The sequence below is a fragment of the Brachypodium distachyon genome, chromosome 5 (assembly GCF_000005505.3).
Source record: "Brachypodium distachyon strain Bd21 chromosome 5, Brachypodium_distachyon_v3.0, whole genome shotgun sequence".
In the NCBI taxonomy this organism is placed as follows: domain Eukaryota; kingdom Viridiplantae; phylum Streptophyta; class Magnoliopsida; order Poales; family Poaceae; genus Brachypodium; species Brachypodium distachyon.
Window position 1 is genome coordinate 22,917,475 of NC_016135.3, and position 23,273 is coordinate 22,940,747.

Genomic DNA, 23,273 nt, shown 5'->3' on the forward strand with positions numbered 1-23,273 from the left:
GAATGCGTTTTTAATCTTCCAGATCGGCTTAATTAGTCAGCGGTTTTAGCAGCTTCTTGATGATCCCGAGCAGCTGTACGTACTGATTTGCAGTATCTGTAAACAAAAAGTAATAATATGCACGGCGGTCAAACCGATCAGGACGTGTTCGTTGGGCGATACGCCTGATCCTGTCAAGAACATGTGGGGTTGGCAAATGCATAAAGTCGTCGGGCGATGGGCAGGAACAAGGGGTAGCATATCAGGGCGCGTGGCACGTCAGTGCTGCAAGTTGCTGTTAATTATACGTGCTGTTGGGTTAATGCAAGTATATTTTGTGAACACGGAATGCGTGTAAGTTTTATACTCCTACTCACGAACTGAAATTTGCAGATTTCCCTAAGTGGGTGTGCACTAATGGACAGCTTAAGGCCAACCAATTTTGGATTGCCTTTGCAGAATAAACAAAGCAAAGCTTTGGCCTAGCCAACTCTTTATATTTATGTTTTCCTTGCCAAATTAAGACAAGCCGATGACAAGCTACTAGTACTTGCTAGTTAACTGCACATTGCACAAGCGACAGATTCCCAGTGATGATACAGATCTTCACCACTGATCGACGCATGAGCGCAGCATGCATCTGCCAGCCAGTGTTTTGGTTGAGACTGTACTCCACAGGCCTTATTTTTGGTTGCAGTTGTTCAGTTTCAACTTTCAAGAGTGGGCAAACAGTGCATGACAAGGAAAGATACCGTCACGAACATCGAACCCCTACCTAAACCACGAGAAACGTAAGAGAAATCATAAGATGATGACTTGTAATACGTATCTTCACTATATCGGCATGCATATTGCATAATGGTCTTCACCATATGCCTGACGACAGCCTGAGAGATTTATTCGAGCGGAGTTTAGCGTCAGCAATATGGATAACGTTTTACCTTGGGAAACCACTGAACCATTTGTGAGTGGACATACGCATATTGCAAGAGGTTGGAATTTTTCAATAAATGGCCTGTATTATATGGTATATTCTACTTGCCATGAGGGAATTTCGCCAAGAAGGGTTGAGAATCCGGCAGGAATTTTGGGTAGAAAATGCAGCCCAGTCGTAGTCAAAAGGAAACACGCTCCTCAACCGCTCTCAACTGAACTGTACAGAAAATTAAACAATCAAGTAAACAACAGACGAAGAAGTGGAACGGGATTGGGATAAAACAATACGAAATCTGTTGTCATCGTCGGCCAGCTCCCTTCCTAGCTCTATTTAACAACTCCAAGATGCATTTGACGCTAGAAAAATAATCCCTTTCTCTGTCTTAAAAAAAACTCTTCTACGCTACACTGAAATTAATTAGAACTTTTTATTTTATTTGATCTAACGGTTCAGATGAATTGGTGCTTGCTGATACTCCGTTTTGGGTCCGCAGAGGAACGGGTGAAAACGAGGCGGAGTATCCTCGGACGGGGGTAAAAAAGTTAAAAAGTAAACACAGATCGTCAGTTCCCCTTTGCCGTCGCTCCTCTTCCCTTCCCCCTTGTCTCCCCGTTGATTCACCTCGCCGAGCCGCCTTTCTCCGCCGACGCCGCACACGAGCTCTACTCTCTCCGCCGCCGCATACTCTCTCCCGAGCTCCCTTTGCCTCCGCGTCTGGTGCTGCGGCCTTCCCTCGTGCGCGCGTTCGAGACCGCGGCCACCGAGCAGGTGCGGCACCGACAGCGACGCTGATAAGCAGCTGCCCGGGCTCCATCGTCGTTGCCCGCCGCGCTCTGCAACGCCGTTGCCGCCTGCTCTGAGGGCCGCCGCGTGGTGAGCCGCGGTCCTGGTCCTCATCGATGTGCTCAACTAGTCCGCTGATGAGAAGACAGCGTCGGGAGCATCGCGACCACGCGGCCGCCGTCCGCTGCCGACCCGCCCCTATCAAGTAAAGATAGGATGCAATTTCCCTACCTTCTAGCATACTCAAACACTCCCCTCATCTGGTTTTCTTTGCAAAGAAAACGCATTCAAGTCCATGGATAGTGGCCGTACAAAATAAGCAATGTCAGGATGAAGTTTGGCTGGATGCCTTTTCCCATTGCAGAGTATACACAGCCAGGGGCAAGAGATGGTGATGGAAGTGAACTTGAAGAAACATCTTCACATCCTGTTGTGGGGCCAACGAGCGTAACTCTTCCACAGGAGCGCGCAAGAGTTGGGATACTGAAGGAAAAGACGATTTCTGAACTTGTATGGGCGGCGGCGCGGGCCGAGTGGAGGGTGCCGGCGCCGCGATGGCGCGGAAGGCGGCGGTGGCGCGCTGGAGGAGGTCGCCGGCACGGGCTGGGTGGAGGTCGCCGGCGGCGCACTAGGAGGCAACGGCGCCGGCGCAGAGAGAGAAACGAGAGAAAACATGGCCTACCGGGGTCACGAGTTTACTGGAGGAGGATTTTTTTTTTCTTTTAATGTGAAAAGTCTATTATGCTCTTCCTGGATACTTCATCTAGACTCTACGGACCATTGGGTACTGTAGAAAACGTCTTAAAAAAATTACAGAAAACGAAAAAGGGAGAGAAGAAACCACGCGAATCTCTGCTCTTCCTTTCGTTTCTGGCAACTCGGCAAGCAGCATCGACCACAATTCACACCAAGTTCGGCCACCTCTTGGCGATGAATTTGCATAGCACAGGGCATATACATATACACGTATTTTTTTTTAGTATGATTCCATTTATTCATGGTCTCTGTCAATGCTAGCGTGTCTTTTCTAGAAGCCTGCGTGTGTCATTCTTGTGATTGTTAAAAGGGAAGGAAAGGTAAAAAAAATCACACCAAGTCGTTGGTTACTGCAAGTAAATTTCCTGGTCCTGAATCGACTTGCGAACAGACACCTCGCTAGCTCTGCCTCTTACCGACGGATTTGTTTGGTTGCTTGAGTCGACGCCCATCGAATCCATGCAGCTAAAGTCTCGTCAAACTGTCGAAGTGTCAGCTCTAGGTTAGAGACAGAGTCGCTGGTTATTACAGATCACGGCACCAATCCATATCGTCGCGGCATATTAATTTGCCAACCTTGCACTCAATGTATGTAAGCATTGCTTACCATTCCGGCCCTTTGACTCTTGGCTAGAGTATTGTTATACTTTATACACACATATACGGATCAAATGGAAATCAAACAGATAAGGTATACTGCATGCTGTAATCCTTTTTAAAGTTGCTGCCTAGAGTGCTCTGGGAGAAGTATTAAGTTGTTTAAATACCTGTAATGATGCAGTACAAATATATGTTTTGTACAGTTTGGGCTGTGGTTTTCATTTAGTCTCATAAAAAAATGCATGTCTCACGTAAATTCAGCGATTAATTTTTTAGCCTTGGCCACATTCTTACTTGATCAAATTTAACTTGTTGATTCTACCCCGTTTTAATTCTTTTTCTACTACGACTTAGCTAGCATGACTTCTGCATTACGCATGCACAAGTGTTGCAGGTATAAAACCAGCATCCCCTGTTTCAAGACAAGCTACATTTAATTGTTCTCTGCTCAACCTGAATTTGAGCCGCTTGATCATTGGCTGATTGCAACTGCTTGGTTCGGCGGTACCTATCGAAGATCCATTCTAGCTAGGCGATCGATCGATGGCCATGGAGCCTCCCCAGCTGTTCCTGTGTCCAATCTCCATGGAGCTAATGGAGGACCCCGTGACGGTGTCCACCGGCGTCACCTACGACCGCCGCAGCATCGAGCGGTGGTTCTTCAAGTACGGCAAGACGACATGCCCGGCCACCATGCAGCACCTGGCTTCCTTCGACCTCACCCCCAACCACACCCTCAGCCGCCTCATCTCCTCCTGGCACGACCGCGCCTCTTCCTCTTCTTCTTCTTCCTCGTCTCCGCCAATGGCGCGGGAGAAGCTCCCGTCGTTGCTCGCAAGCATCGAATCGACGCCGTTCAAGGTGACCGCGCTGAAGAGCCTGAGGTCGTGCATGGCGGGCGACGAGGCCGAGACCGAGGCGGCGCGGGCCGACTTCCTGGCCCGCGACGGCATCCAGGTGCTGGGCCGCGTCATGGCCCAGGCGCTGGCGGAGAGCAGCGGCGCGGACTTCTCGGCGTTCCGGACGTGCGAGGAAGCCGCTGCCGTTCTCGCCGCGCTCCCGCTGGCCGACGACGCGTCCGTGGACATGATGCTGGACCCAGCGCTCATGAGGCCCGTGGCCGCGCTCGTGCAGCGTGGGAGCGCCGAGGCGCGAATGCACGCAATGGCCATCCTCTCCAAGGTCTCCAGAACGGCCTCCTCCAAGGACTGGACTGCCGACGTCGACGTCGACGACATGGTCAAGTCGCTCCTCGACCTTCTCTCCGACGACGGCGGCGCGTCCTCGAAGCTCAGCTCGCGCGCGCTCGACGTGCTCCTCGACGTCACGTCCCGCTCCCGCTCCCGCTCGCGCTCGCGCTCCCGGAACGGGAACGGCAACGGCAACAACAAGGCGTTCGCGGAGGTGACGCTGGCGGTGCGGGTGCTCGTGGAGCTGCTGCCGGAGGCCGACAGGCACGTGGCGGAGCGCGCGCTGCTGCTGCTGAAGCGGCTGTGCAAGTGCCCCGAGGGCCGGGCGGCGTTCGCGGAGCACGCGCTGGGCGTGCCGGCCGTGGCGCGCACCGTGATGCGGGTGTCCGGGATGGCCACCAGGACGGCCGTGAACGTGCTGTGGCTGGCGTCGTGCGCGAGCCGGCCCGAGGAGAAGGTGCTGGACGACATGGTGGCCAGCGGCGCCGTGGCCAAGCTGCTGGCGCTGCTGCAGGTGGAGAGCTCGCCGTCGACAAAGGAGAAGGCGGCCAGGATGCTCCGGGTGCACGGCGCGTTCTGGAGGCGGTACCCTTGCTTCCCCGCCGATCTCAGGGACTACCTCAAGTTTCTCAACTGAGTGAACCGCGCCTACCCTGCGTTGAGCATGTGCATGTTTCTTGTGTGTACACTGTACAGATTAAAACGTTAACATGGATGGAGGTTTTTGATTCGTCCATGATTCGATTGCTCATCGGTTCGAGACTTGCAGCACATCCATGATTTCTATGCGGTTGTATGGATCAAAAGGGATAAATGGCTTCCATTCCCGGAAGTTTTACTCGGAACCTGGATCGCCCCATGCCCATGGTTCTGGTAATCTGGCGGCATCTTCTTTTTTCTTTCTTTCTTTTCGCAAACTCGTGATCGTTCTGATCAGATTATATGGTTCTGTTTCTCGAGGAGATGACAAAAGGACACAACTTTTTTAATAAAAAAAAACTCGTCTGTGGTTTCTTTACAATCTTTTCATGAAATAAATCAACCGTGTAGCCAGGCAAAAAGAATCGACATTTAGTGTGTTACAAAAGAGAAGTAAGACACTTGTTAATTATCTTATCTTGTTAATTATCTTATCTTATGTAGACACTGGTCTTTTTTTCATAAAAAGTAAACGACGCATAAAACACTTGATATTTATACGTGTAATTGTTTTGACTTATAAAACTTTTGAAATAGGTTTTTTGAAGTGCACTTTTTTTGCGAATGTTATTTTCAAGACCAGGAATACAAGCTGTCACGCCCGTCAAAAAAATACAAGCTGTCACATTTGATTAAGCACCTTGTTGAGAAAATATCAACACGGAACGTTACATTTGGTCTTAGGAAAAACAAAAAACTTGATGTTGTCGATGTTGCTGTGCGAGAGTAGGAAGAAGGGGAAGGGAGAAGGGGATATTGGTTGGCGGCTTCGATGAAGACAACACAATCCCCAGGCTAACTGATGGGTACGGGCGGCTAACACCGAGCCCCTCAGACTTAAATGGAGCACCTGGCGAGGGGGTGTCAACGTCTATACTTGAGGCCACCGATGATGGTGTCTCATGCGAGAAAGAGGGAAACACGACGACACGAGGGCTAGCAAGTTGTGGCATTGTGAGGAAGAAGACATCTAGCTGCAGAAGCATTTGTCTACATGTTGTGGTTCTTTCTTTTTTGGGAGAAACTCAAAAAGAAGCATTCCATGTTTGGTTCGGTAGAACGAACTTCTTAATTCAGTTGATCAAGGCAAGCGAAATGAGTAAGAACATGAAGGGAGAGAAAGAGGAGGGGTGTCTAACTGGCTACGTTAGTGACCGATGAAGACAACAACAACCAAGATCACCTCCGCATTGCGAGATGCTAATGAGTACTAGATGGGAGGGTGGGGGATCCTATAAGACCCAAAGCAAAAAAGACTCGGCGTTGGACCATTGCTACATCGTTAGATCTCTTGATGCAACGCAAATCGTGAGGCCAACTTCCATTGCTTGTCTGCCAAGAGATCCGGTGATGGAGCATTTTTTTCTGAGTAATAGCAACGAAGTAATCGGTCCAGATCAACAGATATGTGGCGGTGCCCCGTGTGAGAAGAAGGGTGGCATGCTCGGTGGAGAACAGCGGCGAGAGACATTTATTTTTAGGGGTTCTTTTGTGTCGATTTTTGTTTTTTAGTACAAGTTTTTTTTTTAAACTAGTATTTTCTTTTGAGAGGGAAAACTAGTACTCGTCGAGGTAGCAGAAGTTTTTCTTTTTTTTTGAGGCGGAGAACTAGATTTTTTTTATTTTTTTTTTGAGTTGAGAAAGAACGGGGAGTAGATAGCACGATCCATTGTCTTAGTGAAGCCCAAGTAGCTACTATCTACACTTCCACAGCCTGCTGATATTTTCCCCGGCGGCCCATTTAACGCTAGCCTTCCAGTTCCAGGCCATCGCGGGTTAACGCAAAAACGAAAATCTTCCGCTCGCTCATCGCGCGGGTACTTTCTTTTTGCCAAACCTCTTTCCCGCATTCTCGGGCACTTCGAATTTTGACTCTAGGTAAAACCAAATCAGAGCTAGCTTCTTCCTCGCGCAGCCGCCCGTCGCTCGCCTACCCCACTCGAGGCTCGACACCGACCTCCTCCGCTCCCATGGCCGGCATCCCCGACGAATCCGCCGGTCAAAGCCAGGTACCCTTCGTATCTCTACCGTTTTCCTATTCTCAGGCCTTTACCGGCGTTCCGTCGCACACCCCTTGCCGGCGCAATCAGCCCTTCGGGACACCCTCACCCGAGTTCGCTGTCCTTGCAGGCGCGCAGATGCAGCTCGTACATCCATTCGTTCCCATCCGGTGGGTTTCCCCTCTATCGTCCTGATGTATCTTAGCCTCTGCTGTTCCGCCTATTTTAGATCTCTGACGCGTGCTGATGTCGTTTTCGGTGTGTTTCGTCAGAGCCGCCGGACATCAGGAACTGGTTCTCGAGTTACGAATACGAGTCGCCGGAGGATACGGAGCTGTCTGCGTTCCCTTCCCGTGGGTTTCCCCCCTCCACAACCCTGATGAATTTTTAGCCTCTATGCTGTTCCGTCGACTTTAGATCTCTGCCATCTGCTCATGTCGTTTTCGGTGTGTTTCGTCAGAGCCGCCGGACATCAGGAACTGGTTCTCGAGTTACGAATACGAGTCGCCGGAGGATTCGGAGCTGGTTGCTGATCCTGGCGACGGCAACGGCAGCGAGACCCAAGACCCATTGGAGGTGAGAAATCGCAGATTTATATTTACCAGATCGTACTCAAATTGCTTATTATCTTGCTTCCTAGTAACTTTTTACAATTAAATTGCTTGATTATGTTTGGTGGCATCCAGTACCGGGTGCCTGGGCATTCATTGCCGAAACACTCCCGTCAGGATGGCGGCACTGCTTTGAGCGGGGACTGTTCTGTGGCTCAGTCTGAGCATGAAGTTTCTGCCGCAAGAGATTTCCTTCCGATTAGTAGGAGCATGGTGGAACGCGGCGCAAAAAGGAAACAAAGTCCGAGGGAGTTGCTTGGAGCTAGTTTTCTTGACGACCATGACAAAGCTACTGAATCTGAAACTCTGACGGTGTCAAATGTGCATATTAATGCAGTGGAGCATCTGTCAAATTGCAATGCTGTAAGTGAACGAAGCCATGAAGGTGCAGTCGGGTACACCGAGCTGCCAGCAGAATGCGATGGCATCAGTTCAGCTGAAACTCAAGAAAACCCTCCAGGAGGTCAGGAGACCAAGCACATCAGACTTCCAGTTAATTGTGGCAGTACAAGCTTAGCTGCAGATACTGAAGAAGGCTTCCTAGAAGATGTCACTGAACAAACTGAAGTGCCAGCTAATTCTAATTGCAATGTCCTAGATGATACTGAGAAAACCGGCATCAAACACCGCATACCGCCTGTTAAATCTAATGGCATTGTTTCAGTTGTCACCAAAGAAAGCTCTCCTGTGGATGGTATCAACTGTGGCAAGCCTACATTGGTGCACCAGAAAGCAGAAGAAACAGCTTCAGGCAATGGTTTTATTACCATTAGGAAAAAGGTGGAGCTGGCAGAGCGATGCAGGGCAGCCAAAATTCCTAAGTCCTCAAAGGAAAATGAGGCGGCAACTTTGCAAGAGAACCACTGCCACATTTTGGGACAGAATGTTTCGGCCCGAGATCGCACCAGAAATCCCTTATCAGACAGGACCAATGTTTCAGAAGTTGCAGGAGCTCCAGCACTCGAGCCCTCGGGGAGATGGAAGTGCCCTCGCAGAGGCAAGCCCTATGTTGGCCCTCCGTTGAAACAGCTTCGGTTGGAACAGTGGGTGCGCCGAATGAACTGACGCTGCATCATGGAATATTTGCCAGCTTGTTAAAGAGTGTTTGCATCAGGTCGTACTTGAGTTTTTGCTTGAGAATTTGGTGCGACGTTTCAGCTTTCGTGTTTGCGCCTAGCCTGTCGTAGTAAGTGTTTTCTCTGAAGGTCACTCAACATGGCGGTTAAGTGTCCCATACTTTTCATCATATATCCATAAGATCAGCGATTTACCAACCGTCGGCACCTCATTTCCTCCATCAAAGTAAACAACTTACACTTTTCTGCACATTTAACTTATGGGTTTTAATTCAGTCTGAAAATAGAAAAACCTTCTCTAGCACATTGGTCCTCCCATTTTGACCTTAATTATTGACCTCTGTTTTCTATCTTTTTTTTCTTCTCTGGTCGTGTTGGCCATTCTGCTCCATGGTGGCATACTTTTCATCATATATCCATAAGATTTTCGACCATCCTTACAGAGTGACCCACATGTCAGGCCGGCATATGTGGCCTGTTACGCTTTTGATCAGGGTTCAAAATTTTGGCAACCCTAAATTTTTAATGGTCATCGAAATTTTGTGGCCTGAAACTCAATAGCGAGGGAGAAAGGAGTGGGAAAGGAGATGGCGGCTAGGGTTTGGTCACCCTTGGTAGAGCGACGGGAGGTAGGGTCCAACGGTATCAATATCAGTGACCTTACAAAATTTAGTTTATGAGCAAAGACATTAGGGAAGAAGCATGGAACATGAAACGACATATAATTCCAATTAGCTGGCCGAATAATATCTTCACCCGTAAATTAAGAACGATAACCACACAGGATGAAATGAATGCTCGTTGCCTGTGAGCAATATATAAAGAGGGAAGAGTTTTTGGCGTCTACGGAAAGATGCCTTTGCATTGTCAACCAGGGAAGAAAATCTCGTGTTACTCGTGGATCTTGTCCTTAATCCATACTTATCGCCGCCTAACTCTGATCATTGCGCCGCATGCAATGGAATGAGCACGGGTATAAATAGGAGGCTAATGGCACCTACAATGAAGCAACAAGCTAGTACCACTGAGCAAGCTATCGCACAGTGAAGAAGGTAACACGCTTGGTTTACGTAGATAGATTAAGTTGTGATCAGCTTAGCTAGCTGGCATCGCTTCCAGCTGCAGGATCTGGCATTGCCTGCTTGCCCTCTTCCTCATCTCCTCCGCCGCATATGGGCAGCTCTCGCCGACATTCTATGCCGCAAGCTGCCCGGGGCTGCAGTTGGTCGTGAGCAGCACCGTGAACTCGGCCATCCTCGCTGAGCGCCGCATGGGCGCCTCCCTCCTCAGGCTCCACTTTCATGACTGCTTCGTCCAAGTAATATTTGAGCCATTAGTTCTTAACAAAACATACCTATTTTTATTGGTAATGAAGCCAGGATTGATGATGAACATCATATGTTTATTGTTACGTAGGGCTGTGACGGATCCATTCTTCTGGACGACGTGGGGAGCTTCGTCGGTGAGAAGACCGCTGGCCCGAACAAGAACTCTGTGCGCGGCTACGACGTCATTGACCGGATTAAGCAGACCCTGGAGCAAATGTGCCCTGGCGTCGTCTCCTGCGCCGACATCGTCGCCCTTGCTGCACGGGACAGCACATTTCTGGTACATACATACCTTGAACATGTGTTTATTGTATGGTTTTTCCGAAAAGGAGGAGAATTCGAAAACCTCTCGACCTCTTCATGCACTGTTTACTGTAAATACTAGATATTCCAATACTGGCAACCCTGAGTTCGTACATATTCGATTGGTCGTTTGCAGCTCGGCGGGCCCACTTGGGAGGTCTTGCTCGGCCGACGCGACTCGACGACAACGAGCTTGGCCGACGCGAACACCGACCTCCCAGCACCGACGTCGAACCTCGACGTGCTCATCAGCGCGTTCGCCAAGAAGAACCTGAGCCCGCGGGACCTGACGGCGCTCTCCGGCGCGCACACCGTCGGCTTCTCGCAGTGCTCCAACTTCCGCGACCACATCTACAACGACACCAACATCGACACCGCCTTCGCCGCGCTGCGCAAGACCGATTGCCCGGCCGCAGCCCCCGCCGGCAACACGAACCTCTCTCCGCTCGACGTAGAGACGCAGGCCGACGTCTTCGACAACGCCTACTACCGCAACCTGGTGGCCCGGCGCGGACTGCTGCACTCGGACCAGGAGCTCTTCAACGGCGCCTCCCAGGACGCGCTGGTGCGGCAGTACGGCAACAACCCGGCATTGTTCGCCTCTGACTTCGTCACGGCGATGATCAAAATGGGGAGCATAAGCCCGCTCACCGGAGCCACGGGCGAGATCAGGCTCAACTGCAGGGTCGTCAACGGCTGATCAGCCGTGGTCTAACTATCCAATATCCCTGCATCATACTTCACAGCACGTTAAGTGTGTGCAAACGTATCCATCAGCATGCAGGTGACAGAGGTGTGCATAGTTTGGTTGGTTACAAAGGTAATTAAGGGGCGTGGCTATTTCTAAGTCGTCCGATAATTAAGAAATGAGCATTAAATATCAATCGACGTTTTCGAACCGTTGGATTAAGATCTGAGGGTCATTCACATTTCCTCATCTCTCACTTGCTATCGTTGGATTAAAATCCAGTGACTAACATATCGATTGATCTCTAACTAAAAAACAGACGACCGTTCACTAGCAAAACCGTTATGGTAACCATCATGCACCTTAATTGCATGGATGGAGAAATAAGAGCCGTATGTTTGGTTCAAAATATGTTGTAAGATTCCATTGTTCTTGATCACATCTATATGTACACATTGCAATGGAAACCAAGCAGTCTTATTGCATTTTCTTGCCTACCCTAATTAGGGTCGTTTCCAAAAACACAGGAACATGAAAGATATGGGATTACACGTTATAACGGCAGCACCAACACGTGCATGTCCTAGTCCTTAAAAAAAAAAACACGTGCATGTCCTAGAGAGAAATACACTAGACCTAGCTAGAGTAAAAATTGCTCAGACAAATTCATCCCACGAACCGTGGGACAAACTGTTTACCGTTGCACATACATTTTCGAAGGTTGGACACGGCGCGCTCGATCACGACTCACTTTGTGTCGATGATGTCATTGGGCTGAGAGCGATACTTTGGACCATTCGTTGGCCCATATTCTATTCCCAAAAGAAAGAAGTCCATATTTCATCCTGAAATGTATCTCTGTAGCCGCATATCCCCCGAAGTGGAAAACGGTCTAATTTAGATCCTGAAATCTCTGATACCAGATATTAGAGCTGATATGACACATTTAAAGCGGTTTAGGGTGTGACTAGGACTGTTTGACTTCTTTTTTTTACTGATGACGTGGTCAGGTGGGTCGCATGGCCAGTAACTCAAAGATGAAGATAAAAGAAAAGGAGTGTCTATTTCTCAGTCGCAATAGTTATTTCTCAGTCAACAATCGTAGCCATCCAATCAAGATTTTCTTATCCATCGGGTCTACAATAATCTTACACGAATCTCAGTGATTGAATCAAAAGGTTGTTATTATCGATGGAGAAAGTTATTTCTCAGTCGCATAGGAAATACCAAAACCGTAAAAGAAAAGGAAGAGACGGGGACAGAGAAAATGGAGGCGACGGCGTCCTCACCGACGGCGAGAGGCGAGTCGGTGGTGATAGGGAGGACGGCGAGAGGCGAGTCGGTGGTGATAGGAGCTGGTCCAGGACGTCAATAGGAGCCTGCTAGGGCTCTGCCTAGATGCGGTGGAGGAGCGGAGCGGCCACGGCAGTGGGACAGAGAGGTCACAGCGGGAGCAGCGACGCAGGCTCGCCGGCGGCGAAGGAGGGCACGGCGAGGACTGGAGAGGCGCGGATAAGACTCAGGAGCTCCTTGAGGTTCAGTTGGCGTAGCTCCTGTGCCGCGTGGTGCTCCCGGCGGTGGTGGTCGTCGACGGTGGCGGAGGACAGAGGAAGTTGACGGTGCGGGCTTGACGGCGAGCTCCTTAGCTGCAACATAGAGAGGGAGGAGATGCGTGAGGTCGAGTTGATGTTCTGGACAGGAGTAATTTAGAAGATCCGTCGGGATTGACAAGGTATTGGCGACGGCTCACCTCGCCGGAGCCGAGGAAGAAGGCCTCGTCTGGACTAGCTACTGTCTGCAGCCTGCCCGCAGCCGGCCCTCGCTCGCCGGCCGCCCCTGCCCGCGCCCCTCCTGCCTGCTTCGTGCACGCCCCTGGCCGAGCTCGAGTTCGCCCTTGTCAAATCTGCTGGGAACAGTGCGGCAACGGAGCAGAGCAGCCAGCGATGTACGAGTTGGAAGCTTAAATTAGCAGCATGGCTGGAAGCTTAAATTAGCGTATACAAATAGGAGTATTGTATCAGCACACCACGCAGCACCAGATGTGGATCCCCTGCACAGTTTGCTCGTGTTCCGCATCTGACCGCTGTCTCCTTCCTTCGTCTTCTTCCTCCGGAGTCCCGATCCGATCTCCAATTTTTTTTTCCGCCTGGAGCTTGGTTACTATTCTGGTCTCCGAGAAGGACACTTAGCAGCAGTAGAAAATAGATTGGGACTGCCTGCTATCCCCGGTCCGAGAGCACAGCATCCGCCGAACACCATTCGAGGCCATAGAGAGGGAGGAGTAAGGGAAGAGAAGACAAAATCTATAACGCCACGTCAGCAGGTCAAAAGAAAGGTCAAAAATCCTAATCAGCAACTAAACCACCCTAAAATGGTCACATGAGCATGAAAACCGCATAATGGGCTGATTTGTCTGGTTTTGTAAATTGCAACGTTAAAATTTAGGGTATGTCTATATGCTAGGCGTCTGTTTTTTGTTTCCTAAACAAGCGCCTGTTTTTTGAGTTAAAACCAGTCACCTGGTATTTAAGCTAAAACCAGACACATGAAGATTAGTTGATTTGTGTTTTGTGCGTCTGTTTTCTGCTCTAGGCCGGCCACAAACACATTCAACCATTCAATGTGCTGCTGCAACTAGGGTTTTTTTTTTTTGAATTGCACATTTGAAACCGCTGCAATCAAGGGCTATAGGGAGTGCAATTTGAAAAAAAAAGAAAACTAAAATTGCAACATAGTTGACCCATACTATGATTGCGAAGCCAAGGAACACATAATTTAGGCTAGGAGTCTAGACAAAATAGATTTAACTATCAACTGCGTCTATTAGGAAATCTTGGAATTACAACTGGTCAACTGCAACTAATTGTTAAAAGGGTAGTGCAAAATGAAGCTGTAATCACTGGATGTTTAGTTATAAATTGCACCTATTAAGGCATTGAATTGCAGAAAATTAGAGGCTGATGATATGCAATAGGCAATGTAATTATAGAAGCTAATGCATGTAAGGTCATGACATGATATTTATGTGCATAAGAATGTTTTACTGCATTTACAATACACTGTTAAATCAAATGAAAATATGCATTCCTTGTTTGCGGCTAAGAATTAGACATCAGTGAAGCAAATGGAAATATGCATTCCTTGTTTGCAGCCAAGAATCAGATAGAAGTGAAGAGAGGGAATTGGACTGAAGAATCTGAACAAGATAAGATAGCTAAGAATCAGACATCAATGAAGAGAGGGCATTTGATTGAAGAATCTGAAGAAGATAAGAGAACACAAGTTTTCAAGTAGAAGAGGAAGTAGCACAGTTCAGTCGTATTTCACTGGAAAAATGTTCAAAATGAAATTGGGCCACCAAAAAGAACGGACCTCAGCACAAATCTCCCAACGAGATCAGACTGCACACAAAACCATTGATTTGAAATCCTATGGCCCGAGAAAATTGTAGTTGTTTTCTTTGATAGGCTTCTTTTCCGAGCCTAAAAATGGACTGGACCGGGTCTAACATGGCCTAACCTGTAGTGGTCACAAGCCTTTGTTGTAGCAGTATCCATCTTAGCGTAATTGAAAGAAAAGTTCCATCTAGTGATGAATTTAAACAAAAAAGCAGCTTCTGGGCAGAATTCAAAATAGACCAGATTTACACTACAGAGAGGAAAAGAATACTGACGTGCGATTCCAATAAAAATCAATTGCAATTGCGTTTGAAGAGACCTTTAATTGCAAATAATAAACTGCATGCAATTGAGTAAATGAAGGGTAAATTTGGTGTTCATAAAAAAATCTGGAACACTACCATTCTACCTATGTTCCGGGAACACCTGGTTCATGACACAACCCCTGGTGTCAAAAATTAAAACAAGGCCTGTAACATCTTGTACTGTTGGAACAAAATCCATCTTATAGTTAAATAACGAAAGAATAACACACACAGAAAACTGCTTTTCGACAGAATTCAAAATTACAACAAAAGGAAGAGATTAACAGCTAACTGGGGGTGGAATTCCAACAAATATCAAGTGCAATTGCGGTTTGGATGGCAAAAAATAAACTGCATGCAATTCAATTTGAAAGAAGTGCAAAATTCATGTTCATCCGAAAATCTGGGGCACTACTGCTACCCTAGAACACCTGAAGTTCAAAGTCAATCAAAAGAAATTTGGTGTGCATGATACAACACCAACTGCTGCATCTACAAAATAAAACTGTAATTGCAATTACAGACACTATGAATTGCAGAGCTTGCAGTATTGCTCCTAATTTAGGAGGGAAGTGCAAAACTTGAAAATTGTGAATCAAAGTTGCAAATTCTGAATCTAAAACTAAATTGAGAAAGTTGGTACACTTGGAATTGCAAAAACTTAAAGTGGGGCAATTAAATATAAATGGCAGTGCAATTTGCCATGATGAAAAAAGCTACAAAACCTAAACATTGCAATTGCAAGTTGGTACACTTGGAATTGCAAAAAGTTAAACTAGTGCAATCAAATTTAAAGTGCAGTGCAGATTGGTCACGATGGAAGAAAAACACATGAATGAAAGAAAATTCCAAGCTGCAAGATTGCAATTACAGTACCAAGCAACAAGATATGGACTCATTAATCGGATAGTGTACTCCCTACAACGCTGATTCAAAATCTAGCTTCACAAAAGGTTAGTCAGGCAACAAAAATCCTAGTGCAACAAACCAAATGACAGTTTATTGGGGTTCATTGCACCTGGTTCCTAGCATCAGTTAGTTGCAGTTTCTTAACACTATCTGCAAGACTTAAACAAACTGAAGCTTGGTGAAAAAACAGTAAACTGAATCTAAGACATTTATAAACTATTCCATACACTGACACCACGTCAGTTCATTTAGTCTCATCTATATCTACAGACTATGTAATGTCCCATGTATATTTTGAAGAAAGGAAGCACCTGGACAAATCAAGAACTGAAGAACGGAAGCACCTGGACAAATCAAAAACTCCCCATGGGTTTCTAGTCATATGTAATGTCCCATGTATATTTTGATCCAAGAAAATTTATGATTCAGCTATATAGCTACAGACTACAGTACTGCCAACAGAAAATTATTGATATAAAGAGTGAATTAAATTAGTTTCATTTGATTCATCTGTGATCTAGAAAACATGAAAATTATGCAATGGGTACATAACCAGGGGCAGATCTAGATCACATAATCTACACACATGACCACCAAGAATCAGAAAACGACAGCAACCGAATCATAATTTTGTAAGCAATCAACTCTAATTTTGATCTGAAACACATAACCTAGCCCGACATTCAACCCACGGCAACTACAAGTCTACAACTACCAGTACATCATAAACAACCACGCACAGAACAGATCAAAAGCCCGCTAATCCCCCTAGGCTAAAACACCCATTTGGCACGGGCGCATAACCGAACATCCGCACGAAGCACTCACCGGATGGTGCCCGAGCAGATCCCTACATCGAAGAGAAGAGCGCTTCACCTCTACTTCCTTTTCATAGCCACATCCACCCCAAACAATCATTTCGCGGAGCAAAAAATCAAACAAATTAAACACCGAGTTAAAGAACAAGCGCAGCGCAAGCATTCCACTGGCATCAACTCACGGCACGAGCGAAGCGAGATCTCAACGCTGACAGGTGGAGATGCCCTTTGGCCTTGCTGAACCTAGCAACACCTGCCGAAAAAAATCAGAAACAAAAATCAGCAGCAAAATACGAGCAAAACGAACCATGGATCCACATAAACAGCAGGGAGTGGGGTAGGGATTTACCGGAAGGGAGTGAGGGAACTCCGCCGTAGGCTGCGTTTTCATCGAATCATCAGCCCAAAAATTCTGAGCAGAAGTCGGCGAGAGCAGAGCAGGAGGGCTGCGTAGGGGAGACTGAGGAGTTGTCCACAGAAGTTGGCGACGGATCAGGGGATACGGAGCGTGCCGGAGCAACGCCGCGAACGCCGGTGCTCCACGGGCCTGCCCTCCTCGCTGACGCTCATGGGCACGTTCCCCTCAGGCACCGCACGACGCCGCTGCGCGCCGGAGAAGGATGCAGCAGCGGCGCAGGCGAGCGGCCCTGGTGCATCATGCTGCTCTCCTAGCTGCTTGGGTGGGCACGGGGGGAGGTTGTGGGTGGGAATGGTCAATGCCTCAATGGAGACAGTGGAGGCTTGGAGACAGAGGACACAAAGAAGCGGCCTGACGCAAGATTAAAAATAAATCATAGAAAAATTACACACATCGTGACGCACGATCGAACGGTGTTGCAATCGCCCGTTTTCCAAAGAAAAAGCAGGCGCCTGGTGTATAGCAAAAACGTAAAATTTAACGGTTTTTGACTTTAGGGGTTATGCGTCTCGGGAGATACATTTGGGGGTGAAATATGGACTTTTTTTTCGGAACGGCCTTGCTTGGTCAGCCCATTGCACATCCCATCGTTTTTGCATGGGCTGGGCCATGGGCATATCGCACCCAGACGCTCCATTTGTTCTAGAGAAGATGCTACTCACCGAAATTTCCAGCGCTTCCACTCGTCTCTAACTGCCGTTTCGGCGTTGAGAGATGGGGGAACCACAGATCAACGTCTGGCATCAATTTTGCAGTTTCCTGATTAGGTTTGTGTGTTCTTCGTAGTGGCATCTTGATGGTGGAAATGATGTCGTCTAGAAAATTTATGTCCTGACTCCGTCCCCGTCCTGGCGTAGGCGTCGCGTCCTATTCCATGGAGTCAGTGGTTCTCGTAGTTTTGATTTTTTGGTGTTTTTGCTTTTTTTTCTTGTCAATTCATGAACGGAGAAGAAGTTTCACAGCTTGCCTTGTAAGGGATATGTCCCCGGCCATGGTGCGTTCAACGATCTTAGGTTCCCATTGTTTGAGGTGGACGACTCAAGCGGATTTTTAAAACCTATAAGGTTAGTCCAGCTTGTGCAAGCATGATGTTCTGCAATTCCGTTATCGGTTACATGGAAAAACGTCCAGACGAGGAAGATGGATCTAGAGATGTTGATTTTAGAAGACCGTGATGGAGCTTTTAGTTTTATAGTGCATCTCTGTTAATTATGTTCGTTTAGCTTGTTTGGATTCTTTTATGAATCAATAAAATCAGAGGGTTGTTCTATAAAAAGAAAGATGCTACTCACCGTTACTATATTCGGGCACAAGGACGCCACGCATCGTTGTCTTCCACAAGGTGCACACGGCAGGTCTCCAGGCCGCCACGCATCGTTACGCGCCTTCCAGGCCCATGCACGCTCCGCGCTACCTCACGCCGCTACGTGCAACTTCCCGGTGCTCTCGAACCGCCGCCATTGTTGCCACGCACCACTCCAAAACGCCGGCGCCACCATTCAAAACCCAACCCCGTATCCCATCCCCGCCTATATATAAATCGGCCGCAAGACCGACAAACGATATTCACAACAGCAAGACACCCAAAAAATCCACGCACAGGAACAGAAAACTCCAACTCGCATCGCACGTTACGAGAAGAAGAAAGATGCAGACGGCGAAGGTGAAGGTGAAGGACATGGTGAGCTCGGCCAAGGAGAAGACGAAGGAGGGCACGGCCAGCGCGCAGGGCAAGACGGGGAAGGCCACTGCGGCGACGCACGGGGAGAAGAAGATGGCCAAGGAAGAAGAGCGCGCACACAAGGCCCAGGCCAACGCCGACAAGCACATGGAGAAAGCCGGGCACCGCGCCGAGGCCGACGCCGCGCGCCACGGCATGACGCGCGTTCCCTTGACAGGGCCGCACGGCCACAACGGCGCCCCGGCCCCCGCCGCGGGCGTCGACCCCGCGTACCCGACCACCGGCGCCAACCCGGCGGCGGAGAAGTACATCTAGATGATGACCATGGGTCTGGGCGTCTGGCACTCTTGCTGTCGCTCGAGTGCCTCTGTTGTTTGTAGCCAGTTATTCTCGCTGTCGTTCGAGTTACTAAGTAGCGGACTAGCGGTGCGTGCGTGTGTGCTGTGTTCAGGTCATGTACCGGAATAAAATGTATACTACCATCTTTATCAGTTGTAAAAGAGTTTGTAAAATGAAGCTGGAATGCTGGATGTGCCTGGATGTCGTGTGCAGTGCAGATCATGTATGAAGTTCCATGTGTGATGCTAGCTGTTTTTCCCTCTGCTTTCACTTTTTTGTGCGTGAGAACAGCGCCTGGGGTTTCAAGATCGACGATTCTGTGGCTCTCAAGATCGATTGCCCCCTCTTGCCTCTGAGAGATGCTTGGTCCATTAAAAAAATTCATGAAAAGAGATGCTTGGTCCATTAAAAAATTTCATGAAATGTAACAGGATTTGGTCCCGCACGGCGAGAAGATGGCCAAGGAGGAGGACCGCCCACAATGCCCAGGCCCAGGCGAAAGCAGGATTTTTTTTATTCGTTTTCTTTCACTCTGTACTAGATTCGGGTGGCTGACGGGTGGCCCCCCGGCCCCACGTGTCAGCCACGGCACCATACGTCAGGGATCCTCCTCCCGATTTCATGACACCTGTCCCCTGCAGCCTGCGTGCCCCTCCAGCGTCAACCTGCCTTTCGGTATATGGTTTACATCCAGAGTGCCAGTCCAGGAGATATGGTCCATATGGATCACGAAGACGGCAACGAAACCACGGCAATTCAATCTCGTACTTCCCCGTCTCGTTGCCCATAATTTTGGTCTCAAATTTGAAAAAATGAATGTATCTATTTGTAAGAAATTATAGATACACGTAATATTTCAACAAGATTAACGAGACAGAAAGAATTCATGCTAATACTAAACGCAATACAATTTCGAGCATAGTAAAAAACCGTACGGTCAACACATGTTATCAGGGACAGGGACGGAGCTAGAAAATCAAAACAACGAGGTCATCTTCTTTGCAATGGGTTCACCGATCATAAATAAACTTTTTTTTTTAGATGATCAGGGGCAACAACTCCCGGCCCCAAATTTCATTGAGACCTAGGTTCGGCCAAAGTTTAATCCATACATTCAGTCTGAGTGTCTCAAAACGAACGGGCAAAGCACCAGAAACAAAAGCGTACAACTGGCAATTTATGCTCAGCGAGTCACGCAGGGCGCATCCTGGAGAGATGCAGTTTTGGATTTCTTCAGTGGAGAAGCCCGCGGCGAGTAGGTGCCATACTCCAGGGGCGTGTTGGGACTCAGGAGCGCAGGAAGCTTCAGGCCAGAAGTTGTGTCAGAGATCTTGAGGCGAGTGTAGTCGCCCAGGATGGAAGCCTCCGGTCCTGACAGCAACGGCATGACTCTACCGCCAGTAGAGCCGAAGGCCATCAGTGCCAGGCCAAGGAAGGTGGTGCCTGCAGCACCAGATGCATGTGGGAGTAGAAAACCTCGACCACCTCCATCATTTCCTGTTTGAAGATAATTTTCCATTTCTAGAGAGATTGGAAGATTAGCCACCAGATTCGTTTACAACTAATCCAAACAACATTATTAAAGATGATATTATTCCTAGTTTTCCAAATGCACCATAAAACCGTAGCACCGATGGAATTAAGGCCAGCGTGCCTTTTACTGGAAAGCCAGAACTTGGCAATGGATTCGTAATTGGCACCTAGCTGTTTGTGGAAGAAATCAGAAATAGGTGCCCAGATTACTTTAGCAACTACACAGTCAAAGAATAAATGGGAGACGGATTCATTTTCAAGACAGAAAGCACATTCCTTTGGTTTTTGCATGTTCCTTTTTTTCAAGTTGTCTCTAGTCATTATCTTATTATGAGAGAGTAACCAGAGAAAAACCTGAATTTTAGGAGGGACAATGATGGACCAAATGACAGGAATGAAAATCTGTTTGACCCCTCTAAAATTAATAATGATGTACATGAAACTGGTGGAGTATTAGCCTGAAACAGTATATTGCCATATTAGAGAGTCCATTTCAATACTTAAAGAGATACTAGAGGCAATCTGCTCCGGTTCATACCAAGGTTCCATCATGGCATTATCAAAAGATCTAAAGGTTAACATCAGTGTTTCGCAATCCCACACTTCAACAACAGTTGCATTTTGTTCATTGCATATAACATACAGGGGCCAGAACTGGACTGCAAGGGGGGAGGTACCAAACCAAGTATTTTCCCTAAATTTTACTTTGGTTCCATCCCCCAACACCCACCTATAACCAAATTTGACTGTTTTGACTGCCCACATAACTCCAGCCCAGAATCTGGACACACCTACAGTGTTGCTGGAAAAAATGTTGGGGGAGCAGGTATGATATTTATTGTCTACTATGGTTTTCCAGCTCTTGTCACCAGCAGATATGTATCTTTTGATACAAGAAGCAAGGAGGCAAAGGTTAATGTCTTCCAGATTAGGGACACCAAGCCCACCAAATTTTTTTTTCATACAGATTAGGGGCCAGTTAGCTAGATGCAACTTCCTGTGTCTTTCAAAATCATTCCACGGGCAATGAGCCATTTAAGTGTTAATGTGGTGTAGGGTCCATTTGAGGAATTTTCAAAGAAGGAGAGGAGGTAGATAGGTATGCTTGCTATGCAAGCTTTGATAAGAGTCAGTCTCCCAGCATATGAGAGCAATTTGCCTCTCCATCCTGCTATTCTCTTTAAAATTTTATCCACTAATGGTTGTATATTTTCTTTGTTGAGCTTATCATAATGAAGGGAAATACCTAAGTATTTAACGGGGAAAGCACCTTCGGTGCACCCAAAAATACTTAAGAGAGGGGAAAGCTGGAGGAGGTTAAATCCAATGGGGATTAATTGACTTTTTGAATAGTTAATTTTCAATCCAGACACTTCCTCCGCTTCTCCCTCCATAACACAGCTCCAGAAGTCAGGTTGCATAAAAGCTTGCGAAATTAAGCAGACACGAGATAGGAGTAGATTGCTTGCCATCCTTCACGGGGTTCGCAGGTGCACGCAGGGGCACACGGCAGCACAGCAGTGCGCCACGCAGCCTACGCGCCCTAAACCCCTGCCCAAACGCCAACTCACGCCGTGACGTGCAGCTCCCGCCGCTCGCGAACAACCCGCATGCCTGCCACCTGCCTCCCCAAAACGCCACCGCCGCCGCGCCGCTCAAGCCCAACCCATCATCCGCGCCTATAAATCCACCGCGAACACCCAAATTCAAGGATCCACACAAGAACACGACATATACTCGAACACGTAGCACGTCCGCAAGAAGCATTCGAAGAGTAGCCAACGACGAGGAGAAGATGCAGACGGCGAAGGTGAAGGTGAAGGACATGGTGAGCTCGGCCAAGGAGAAGGCGAAGGAAGCAACGGCCAGCGCGCAGGGCGAGGCGGGGGAAGCCACGGCGGCCACGCACGGCGAGAAGGAGATGGCCAAGGAGGAAGAGCGCGCCCGCAAGGCCCAGGCCAGCGCCGACAAGCACCAGGAGAAGGCCGAGCACCGCGCCGACGCCGCCGCTGCCGGACGCCACGGCACGACGCGCGTGCCCTTGTCGGGGCCGCACGGCCACCACGGCGCCCCCGCCGCCGATTCCGCCTACCCGGCGACGGAGAAACATCCCGCGTACATCTAGATGATGATCCTATGGCTATGGGCCGGGTCTGGCTAGGAAAGCAGGCAAGCAGCGCTAGTGTTTGTTTTTGTTTGTAGCGAAAATGATCGTGGACGTCGAGTGTCTTTGTTGTTTGTAGCAAGAGTGATCCTAGCCGTCGTTTGGAGTTAGTAGCGGTGCGTGGGTGTATGCTGTGTGCAGATGCATGCGCCGGAGGAATAGTACTCGTACCACTTATATCAGTTGTAAAATGAAGCTGGGTGTCGTCTCCCATCTATGAAGTTCGTTCCATATTTGCCTCTCGGGGATGTTTGGTCCTTCGTGAAACGAAGCAGGCTCTGGTCCTGCGGAGATCAAGGCCCTCAGTGTGCTTTTTGAGACAACCGCCTGAGCAATTAGCCTTTTTTTTAGCCGAATGCCCAAATATCGGTATATGCAGAGACCATATTAAGGGCCTGGGCCTGAATAGAGACATGCAAGTATAGTCTGGTCTCTTCTAAGCCTAAGAGCAAATGGGCCCAATACGAAAGCATACACCAGCCAGCCCAATACGAAAGCACATGCACACCAGCCAGCCCAATACGAAAGCATTCACCAGCCAATATATCTACATCCTCTAAAAAAAATGCTATATATATGTACATGTGACAAGTTTTTTCTATATTTTTGCATTTTACCCGTATAAAGACCTCAATCGACGGTGGCGATCCGTCACCTTCAGCACACATGTTATCAGATAGAAAACATTTTTTTTTGAGGAATAATAGAAAACATTAAGATGTGAGTGGATATGGAATTGCTGACCGGTACAGATATAT

General features: G+C 48.2%; 4 protein-coding genes across 5 annotated transcripts; all 4 read left to right on the plus strand.

Moving 5' to 3' along the window:
• Nucleotides 1–3,453: 3,453 nt before the first annotated feature.
• LOC100829060 (E3 ubiquitin-protein ligase PUB23) lies at nucleotides 3,454–5,090 on the plus strand. The gene has a single exon (XM_003580385.3). It carries the CDS (start codon nucleotides 3,599–3,601, stop codon nucleotides 4,880–4,882), a length of 1,284 nt encoding a protein of 427 aa, XP_003580433.1. The 5' UTR covers nucleotides 3,454–3,598; the 3' UTR covers nucleotides 4,883–5,090.
• Nucleotides 5,091–6,354: 1,264 nt separating this feature from the next.
• Nucleotides 6,355–11,306, plus strand: LOC104581319 (peroxidase 70). Of its 2 annotated transcripts, XM_024455465.1 has the most exons (8): nucleotides 6,355–6,953; nucleotides 7,075–7,114; nucleotides 7,217–7,297; nucleotides 7,405–7,520; nucleotides 7,631–9,683; nucleotides 9,812–9,949; nucleotides 10,048–10,239; nucleotides 10,399–11,306. In XM_024455465.1, the coding sequence occupies exons 6-8, from the start codon at nucleotides 9,902–9,904 to the stop codon at nucleotides 10,960–10,962; spliced, it is 804 nt and encodes a 267-aa protein (XP_024311233.1). In that variant the 5' UTR covers nucleotides 6,355–6,953; nucleotides 7,075–7,114; nucleotides 7,217–7,297; nucleotides 7,405–7,520; nucleotides 7,631–9,683; nucleotides 9,812–9,901; the 3' UTR covers nucleotides 10,963–11,306. The 2 variants fall into 2 exon arrangements, with proteins under 2 accessions (XP_024311233.1, XP_014751040.1); XM_014895554.2 differs by lacking the exons at nucleotides 9,812–9,949; nucleotides 10,048–10,239; nucleotides 10,399–11,306 and having other exon boundaries at nucleotides 6,371–6,953; nucleotides 7,631–8,906.
• A 6,883-nt stretch (nucleotides 11,307–18,189) lies between these two features.
• On the plus strand, nucleotides 18,190–18,991 carry LOC100823024. Its single transcript, XM_003580446.3, has one exon. The coding sequence runs from the start codon at nucleotides 18,195–18,197 to the stop codon at nucleotides 18,792–18,794; it is 600 nt and encodes a 199-aa protein (XP_003580494.2). The 5' UTR covers nucleotides 18,190–18,194; the 3' UTR covers nucleotides 18,795–18,991.
• Nucleotides 18,992–21,820: 2,829 nt separating this feature from the next.
• LOC100829368 (late embryogenesis abundant protein 18) lies at nucleotides 21,821–22,757 on the plus strand. Its single transcript, XM_003581535.3, has one exon. The coding sequence runs from the start codon at nucleotides 22,147–22,149 to the stop codon at nucleotides 22,474–22,476; it is 330 nt and encodes a 109-aa protein (XP_003581583.1). The 5' UTR covers nucleotides 21,821–22,146; the 3' UTR covers nucleotides 22,477–22,757.
• The last annotated feature ends 516 nt before the right edge of the window (nucleotides 22,758–23,273 follow it).

What these genes read in the sequence shown, in the direction of transcription:
- LOC100829060 (XM_003580385.3), top strand. Translation starts at nt 3,599, where the DNA reads ATGGCCATGGAGCCTCCCCAGCTGTTCCTGTGTCCAATCTCCATGGAG.
- LOC104581319 (XM_014895554.2), top strand. Translation starts at nt 6,915, where the DNA reads ATGGCCGGCATCCCCGACGAATCCGCCGGTCAAAGCCAG. An exon ending in AATCCGCCGGTCAAAGCCAG is followed by an intron (nt 6,954 to 7,074) that starts GTACCCTTCGTA and finishes CTGTCCTTGCAG; the next exon opens with GCGCGCAGATGCAGCTCGTA. An exon ending in AGACCCAAGACCCATTGGAG is followed by an intron (nt 7,521 to 7,630) that starts GTGAGAAATCGC and finishes GGTGGCATCCAG; the next exon opens with TACCGGGTGCCTGGGCATTC.
- LOC100829368 (XM_003581535.3), top strand. Translation starts at nt 22,147, where the DNA reads ATGCAGACGGCGAAGGTGAAGGTGAAGGACATGGTGAGCTCGGCCAAG.
- LOC100823024 (XM_003580446.3), top strand. Translation starts at nt 18,195, where the DNA reads ATGCACGCTCCGCGCTACCTCACGCCGCTACGTGCAACTTCCCGGTGC.